The 8,697-nt window shown below is 37.8% G+C and overlaps 1 protein-coding gene across 3 annotated transcripts in view; it reads left to right on the forward strand.

The window, feature by feature from the left end:
- The window catches only part of B4GALT6 (beta-1,4-galactosyltransferase 6), a 67,375-nt gene extending 59,947 nt beyond the window's left edge, over window positions 1-7,428 (forward strand). For 2 of the 3 annotated variants that reach the window (XM_003784761.2, XM_003784762.2), the window contains 4 exons: window positions 2,549-2,736; window positions 4,922-5,044; window positions 5,349-5,450; window positions 6,322-7,428. In XM_003784761.2, coding sequence (XP_003784809.1) covers window positions 2,549-2,736; window positions 4,922-5,044; window positions 5,349-5,450; window positions 6,322-6,469 — 561 coding nt within the window. In that variant the 3' untranslated portion in view covers window positions 6,470-7,428. The remainder of the gene's footprint in view (window positions 1-2,548; window positions 2,737-4,921; window positions 5,045-5,348; window positions 5,451-6,321) is intronic. The other variant, XM_003784763.2, reaches the window with a different exon arrangement.
- The last annotated feature ends 1,269 nt before the right edge of the window (window positions 7,429-8,697 follow it).

The raw sequence follows: 8,697 nt of genomic DNA on the forward strand, positions 1-8,697 counted from the left end.
TCTCTGAACCAGTCCTACTGGCGGAGAGATATAGCAATGCTCTTTGATTACTTTTAAGGCCCATACCATGGCTGTGGCTCTAACAACCAGCTGGAAGAAAAAAAAAAAAAAAAAAAAAAAAAAAAAAAAACAGCCAGGCTTTGTGGTGGGCACCTGTGATCCCAGGTACTTGGGACGCTGAGGCAGGAGTATTGCTTGAGCCTAGGAGTTTGAAGTTGCTCTGAGCTGTGACGCCATAGCACTCTACCGAGGGTGACTGTGTAGAGATTCTGTTTCAAAAGAAAAAGAAAAAAGAAACTGATTTTCATCACCTTAAGTTAGTACAAGACCCAGGACTAAAACTTAGTAATTTTTCCCTCTCGAGGCGGCCTCTGGTGATGTCTATGCCATGTGTCTCCTTCACTTCTGTCTTAATCCTTTCTTATTTGCAAGTTTGGGAATGATTTTGAGAAATGTTGCTAAGACGTCAAAAATTAAATGACCTTTAATTTCCTTTCTTATTTTCAACTTCGGGAATGATTTTGAGAAATGTTGCTAAGACATCAATAAATGATCTTTAATTTTCTTTAGATGAAGAATGAAACTTGTTTCTTGCCAGCTCATGTTACGACAGTTTCACTAGTAAATAAAGGAAGTGGTTGTAATTAGGAAGTTGGGCTCTGTGTAACAAGTTTGGTTGGGTTTTTGGTTTTGTCCCTTCAAATGTCCTTGGTCTTTATCATATGCAAGAATAATAGAAACACCTTGTTGCCCTTGCACTTTGATGTATTTTCTCTAGTGAAAATGGTTGTAATAAATTAAGCTGAGTTTTATATAATAAGTTCCCTTTGTTTTTTTCCCCTGAAATGCTTTGTGTTACAAGCATTAGTAATGCCAAGTTAGATCTCCCTGGCTTTGTTATGTTGAGTTACCTTTGAGCTTTCTGCTTCTCTTAGTCTTGATGGCATATGGAAAGTGCCCCCCAAATAACACCTGTATTATTTTTAATGAGTTTATTTTTTCTGGTCACAAATAATACATATCCTGATACATTTGGAGTAGAACAGAAATATATTATGATATAAATATGATGAGGTACCAGTAGACTAGATAATTGTTGGGAAACAGCCCCAGTCTTCACTGTGGTCCTTCCAGTGTTTGGCGGAGAAGGAGGAATCAAGGAAAATGAAAAGAGAGGCACAGATTAAAGTTTAAAAACAATGTGGGCCAAGGGATCTTTGCCCTTAGTGGTGAGGATTCAGTGAAGACCCTGACTCTGGGCTAGCTACATATTACTTCATACATCTAGTCGGGGAAAGCCAAATTCTTACATCTTAATTCTTGCTGGGCTTGCATTCCCCAGTTAAACTGTGTCTTAAATGAGGTACTTAAATCAAACTGATTCACTTCTTTCTTATCTCAATCTAAGTTATTTATGATTCTAACACAAGCAAGGGACAGAGTGACCCCGTCTGAAGGCAGGACACCAGCTGCAGACCTGGGCCTGCACACAAATTCCTTGAGGAGATGAGACACCGGGGAATTTGTGGGGATGAGCCTGGCCATGCCATACAGAGAAATGGGAGAAAGAGGACACTCTCTCACCTTGGCAAGAGGCTGGCTCTCAGGAAGATAAGGCATTCTTGCTAATCTCATCTGTCTGGCTATTTTTTTTTTTTTTTCTTGAGACAAAGTCTCACTATGCTGCCCTTGGTAGAATACCATGGCATCACAGCTCATAGCAACCTCAAACTCTTGGGCTTAAGCAATTCTCTTGCCTCAGTCTCCCAGGTAGCTGGGACTATAGGTGCCTGTCACAATGCCTGGCTGTGTTTTTGTTGCAGTTGTCATTGTTTAGTTGGCCAGGCCAGGTTTGAACCCGCCAGCCTCTGTGTATGTGGCCAGAGCTGTAACCACTGTGCTACAGGCGCTGAGCCTGTCTGGAGCTTTAATTGTAACTGTTTCTGACTCCCAGCATCAACTCTCACTGATAGGGCAGCTGTGCCTTCTCTGAACCAGTCCTACTGGCGGAGAGATATAGCAATGCTCTTTGATTACTTTTAAGGCCCATACCACGGCTGTGGCTCTAACAACCAGCTGGAGGAACCTGAGTATTGTGGTCGTAATCTGAACAGGTCCATGCTTCTGTTGATCTGCATCTCCCCAGTCTCTGGTCTCCTCTGCCCATCCTTTGAAGTCATTTTCTTAATTCAATTCCTAAACTACTTGTAGTGAACAAATTAAAAGTTAGTTTTGAGCTTATCAAATCATTATTTCTAGCAATGCAAGCACATCAAGATATTACGACTCTTCCCTTAAGTATCTACTTTTCTACCCACAGATAATAACAGAAATATGGTTATTTCTCTCTTCTCTGTTACTGAAGTATAAAATAATACAGAAACTAAATTTAAACAGTATATGGGAAAATCCTGAAGCATGTTTATTACTTGTCCATTTGATTTGGGTATAATATTGTTATTATCTGACCATGATGGAACATATTAGAAAAAGTCAGATGATAATGCATGAACACATTGGTCCCTTTCTGTCTGGGTGCTCTGTCAAGACTGGCACACAGCCTTTCAACCGTGCGATGCTCTTCAACGTGGGTTTCAAAGAGGCCATGAAAGACAGTGCCTGGGACTGCGTCATCTTCCACGACGTGGATCATCTACCTGAAAATGACCGCAACTATTATGGATGTGGAGAAATGCCGCGTCATTTTGCAGCAAAGCTGGATAAATACATGTATATGTAAGTAGTGGGCACCATTCCCGATACCACACGATACACTTGCACAATCACAGCATTGAAACGGTAGCAGCATTACATGCCTAAACCTGAGTTGCTCAGGAGTCTGAAGAATCCCCTTTAACTCCAACCCATCTTCCTAGAGAGCCAGGACTCAGCATGGCCTACCATCCTTCTGGTCACTTCTTTACACAGAGGTTTGAGTGTGGTGTGGTGGAAAAGAGAACGTGGTTTCTGCAGTCAGGCACCCGCAGGTTTGAATTTGGGTTCTCATACTTCCAGGACGTGGTTAGTTGCACCTCAGTGGGTTGGTTTCCTTGTTCCCTGGAATAATTAGTTGACAGGCCTGCTGTGTGGTGGGTGCGGGACTCCTGTCGGCTGCCTCTGCCTTCCTCCCTCCAGTGATGGTTCCGGGGTTGGGAGGCCCTCTCTTCTGCTGTGTATTGTCCTCCTGAAATATGCATTCTTCACTTGCTCAGTCATAATGATAAATCTTTTCATTCTCCAGCTGGAGGAATCTTAAAATATAAACAGTCATCAGAGCCGAGCTAGTGACTTAAACTGACAAGAAAGGGTGGAGGTTAATCTGGGAAAGTGATCCCAGTTGTCATTGGCTAAGGAAGGCGAGAGGAAAGAAGGCTGTTTGTTGCCTGGATCAGGAAGATGTTGGATCACAGTTTTGCCTGGTGCTGCCTTGTAGAGTAGAGAGAGGCAAAAAGTCTCTAGGACCTGGAGCAGAGAAATTAGCATTAAAACAGGAAAAAAAGAAAAGAATGTCCCACCCACCCCCTCTTTTGCTAGTCATTGTTGTCGTTACAAAGCCTTTTTCTTTTTACCTCAAGTTTTCTGTACTCCAGGTCTGGGGTTACCATGGAGAAAGCCCTGGTGGGGGGGGGGGTTCTATTCCCAATCTGGTTCTTAGCCCTTCTGCAAACGTGATTTTGGTCAATCTGCTAGGGTCAGATTAGCTGCAGAGTAACTGATTTATACTAAAAAATATAAGGGGCGTGTACACTAAGCATTCTGAATTAGCTGTTTATACTTGAAAGTATCAATTTCTAATGAGCAAAACAGTGCGCGGTTATGTTAGGGGTACCAGCCTCCTGCATTGACGAAAATCTGCTATAACTTTTGATTCCCCCCAAACTCAACTACTATAATAGCCTACTATTGACCAGAAACCTTACCAATAACTTAAACAATTGATTAACACATATTTTGTATATGTATTATATACTGTATTCTTACCATAAAGTATGGTAGAGAAAAGAAAATGTCATTAAGAAAATATATACACTAGAGGAGCCTGGAGAGGAGGGGTTGGTCTTGCTGTCTTGGGGCGGGGGGGCAGGGGGCAGCCGGCCAGAGTGAAAGGTAGAGGATGTAGAGACAGGAAGATTTCAGGACATGAGAATTTATCCAGGATGACAGTTCTGAGAATGCTACTTCAACAACAGAAAACCAATCTGTATCTAGACTGGCAACTCAGATAATGAAAAGTATAGTTTAGAAAGTACTGTATAGTTTGACAAATTCCTTGGACCATAAGTTAAGGAAGGGGAAGGAAAATAAAACCCAAATTTAAAATATAGTTATTTCTCTAAACAGTAGTACATAAATAAATATAAATATCCATGAGTATTTGGGGAATAGAGAATCCCAACAGATAAAATGATTTTAGGACTAGGCGGCTAGTCATGTCAAAGGTAACTGCTGAGAGCTGTCTTTTATAGTTTATATTTATCCTGCTTTATATAATAAAAATAAATTTATAAATTTTATCAGTAAATTTAATTTGTAGAATGTTACTAGTTTAGCAACATTTGACATGCGTTGACAGTTATTAATGCATTTAATTCAGTTTACTTTTGTTGTAAAAATCTGTAAATTTCGATCACTGAGTCTTATTTTGAGTTTTATTTCTATTTCAGATGTTAAAATTTAGTAACCACAGGGTTTTGTTACGTGTGTGTAACAAACACATTTACATATGCTTGTTTCAGTAGAATGTAAAAAGATTTTGTTTCTTGGTATACTTCCCATTTTCCAGAATACTATTTAATTAACATAATTGTTTATATGGAAAATAAGGGTGTATTTTTCAAAGTACCTGAAAGAGATCTTGGTTTCACAGGGCAACCTATGAGGATTTCATTCTTAGAATGCTGTAGCCTGCTTTCTTTTCTAGACTTCCATACAAAGAGTTTTTTGGTGGTGTAAGTGGACTGACAGTGGAACAGTTTAGAAGGATCAACGGTTTTCCGAATGCCTTCTGGGGGTGGGGAGGAGAAGATGATGACCTTTGGAACAGGTACGTTGAGGTACAAATTGCTTAACAATAGAAGATTTATAAATCTTACTACTTTTTTGCTAAATCCTAATATTTGTCTTTTCTAAGAAAGGATGGGGTGGGAAGTTATTGAGGTTCCTAAATCCTGTTTGTGTTTCTTTTTTTTTTTTTTTTTTTTTTTTTTTTCATTAAAACTGCCTTCCGAAATTATTGGCAGCATAGAGATTAGAGCATTCTTTTACATTGTAAAATTGAACCCACATAATCTATTCTTATGTGAGATTTTGTTTCTTTTCTATTTTCATTTCCATATGTTGTCGTGTAGAGTTCACTATGCTGGATATAATGTAACCAGACCAGAGGGGGACTTAGGAAAATACAAGTCTATTCCTCACCACCATCGAGGTGAAGTCCAGTTTTTAGGACGGTGAGTTTGATGTCATCTTCAGATACCAAGGCTTCAAAGCTACTTAATACATGAAAGATAAAAATGCACATTGCACCCAAAAAGATCTGTTGAAGGGAATCTTCTTTGTGGAAGGAAAGCATTGTTTCGGTGCATGTTTTAAAGAGATGCACATATGATGTCTGACAATTAATTAAGTTCATGAGCTCATAGAAAATGTGCTACATACCTCATTGCTAAGTATCACTATGGTTGCCTTTGAAGTACTCACCTTGGGAAGCTATGCACTGGTGCCAGTTCCTAGTCCACTCTTGAAAGCAAGTAGTCATAGTATGAGGTCTGACAATGAATTTCGCAAACTTGCCCCCATGTGCTTATGTTGGCAGCACTGTACAAACTCACTGAAGTTTCATACCTTAACCTATCAGTGTCTCACAGCTATGTTCATGCTGATGTGTGGTGGTGTCTCACTTAGTGGCTTCCTTACTGCGTGTTTTTGTATGCTGTACGACAACAGATGTTGTGGTCACTCTAGGAAGAGAAATCTAAAATTGATTGGAAGGGAGAGCTAGGCACTGGCGTCGGTGCACACCTGCCCAGGGTAGCACTTGGAAGGTGATATTGATACTCAGCAGTGAGGTACACAGCACTTTCTCCAGGATGCGTCTGTGAACTATTGCATACATTGTTTTTATCAGGTGGTAATCTTTGGCTAGCAAAATTGCTAATTTAGAATAAGGGTTTAGACATTATCAGTTATGCATGTGAACCAGAAGTTGTAAAGAGCTTTATATGCTTTCATTGATTAGAAGCTGAGTCGAGCATATTCCTCTTCAATTTTCCTTTCTGAACATGTTTTCGTTGCTTTTTTTTTCTTCTTCTAACACTATAGGTATAAATTATTAAGGTATTCGAAAGAGCGTCAGTACATCGATGGGTTGAACAATTTGATATATAGGCCAAACATACTGGTGGATAGGTTGTATACAAATATATCTGTAAACCTCATGCCAGAGTTGGCGCCAATCGAAGACTATTAAAGAAGTAACTCTCATGGCAAGATAGACCCCAGTGCTGGATCATAAACTCGGAGCGCACTCTAACAGAGGTCAGTAATTGGATATGTCACAGTGCCCTGTTCTCTGAGAAGGAGAAGAGCCAGCAGTCCTCAATGTTTACAGCGTGGGACTATATACAATCGACCTTCTTCCACCCATCCTCTCTGCTTTGAGACGCACCCCCATAGCAAGCAGTGCAGAAACCCAAAGCCGTTGCTTAAGATTGGAAATGGAGAGCTCCCTATAACGAGAAATTTTTTTATACAAAAATCTGTAATTTAATCAATAGAATGCTTTTATTTCCATTTAGACATATTTTGTACATATGTGATATAAATTAAGGTGTTCAAATTGTTGAAAAATAAGATATGTTGCAGTTTTGCATGTGATTGATTATGCCTTCATTGGAATTTTATAGACTTTTTTTATTTGCATGGAAAAAAGAAAACCACTGTAAACTGTCAGTAAACAAAGGTTAACCCCTGTGTGAAATGAAGGATCTGTCAATAATTGACAGCCAACTAATTCAGTAAACTGTTATACTAGTTTTGAGCTTTAGACCTCAGCCTTTCATGTGGAGAAGTCACAGCTTTCTTAGGGCTTTAAAGGGAAAAAAAGAAAGGACTTAAACAGCTTTTCTCCCTTCCAGGATTCCCTATTTTTTTCCTTGCTTGCAACCTCATCAGATTTTGCTATAAATCACAACCATATTGTTTATGCATATTGCATGAGTATTAACCAAGAAAATCCTACAAGTTGTGGTGTGATACGATATAAACGACCTCTTTATGTTTAAATGTCTTTCATGTACCTCTGGTGTAAGTGTCAGGGATTTTGTGCCTCAAACTGTTCTCAAGGTTGTGTGTTTATATGCGGTATTTTTTTTTTTTTAATTCACAGTGAACAGCATTTTTATTTCTAGTTCAGAAGAGCCAAAAAAAGTATCTTCATTTAAAAAATCCAGTTTTTTTTTTTTAAAAGAATGATCTATGGAAAAACCCAGTAGTACTTGTAATATACAAAGGAATTATACTATTAGATATGAAATTAAATGTTCTATTTTTATGAAGATAAATGCTTAGTAGATAAAAACAAATTTTAATTCTGAGACATAGAATTTCACTTTGGGAAGGGAACCTTAAATGTCAACCAGTTTTATTCAAACTGTTTTTTTTTTTTTTTTTTTACTCTGAAGAAATTGCATCTCTGATGTTATTAAAATTTCCTCATTAAAAGTGTAATTTACAAGAATTACCTTAAAATACCTTATCAGTTATTTAAGTGCACTGATACTATTATGACACTTCTCTGAAAACAGGTCATAATACTACCTGATATCAAGTACATTGATCTTAAATTTGCTTGAAGTTTTCCATGGCCAAACCGCACAATATTCTTATTTTGAAAATTTTTGATTATAAATGATTCCTTAAAATGTCTTCAGCTATTTTTACAAACCTAAACAATTATATATCTATAAAGTGAATCTTCTACATGAAGAACAATAGAAATCTGTGTATGGGTGATGTTTGGGTAATATATGTCTCCTGGATTATTCGTCTGAAACAGAAATATGGTTGTTTATCTCAGGTTGTAAGTTTGATCTCGAAATGTCACTTTTTATGGCAATACTGATGATATACATGACCACAGGCCAAATCGTAAAAAAAATTAAAATTCTTATACTTTGAGAAAATAGATAGCCTCTTTCTTATGATACCAAACAGAATTTTTCCATATTTGTTTCTTAAAAGTATGTCCAAAATATTTATCTGTTAATTTTTTTTTTGTGGCATTCAATATGATGAAAAATCAAATGTTCTCAAAATTTAGATATTTGTACTTAATTTGTGTATCTGTTCCTTTTCTGTCTCTCATACCAATATAGATTTGCTAAATGATGAAAGAGACCGGGAATGTTAACATTTGTTGATCATTAACCCAATAATACTTAAAATGTTTTAGTGGTGGGGAAAAGTAAGGGCCATTTCTGAGTCTTATCACAAAGGAAACGTTTTTCTCTTTTCTATGTGGAACTACTCACATTTCATATATTTTCATTTTGATAAACATCTTACAGTTTCAAGAAAATTCAGTACTACTAGTATCTGCCTTATTTTCTTGCATTATGCCTGGCATTAATTTTTGTTTTAGGAGCGAGAAGCAAGCATTGTGCTGCTTTCAGTTTCGAACGCAGTATGTCATCCTGT

This window comes from Otolemur garnettii, unplaced genomic scaffold (assembly GCF_000181295.1).
Source record: "Otolemur garnettii isolate 467f Iridium unplaced genomic scaffold, OtoGar3 scaffold00012, whole genome shotgun sequence".
Lineage (NCBI taxonomy): Eukaryota > Metazoa > Chordata > Mammalia > Primates > Galagidae > Otolemur > Otolemur garnettii.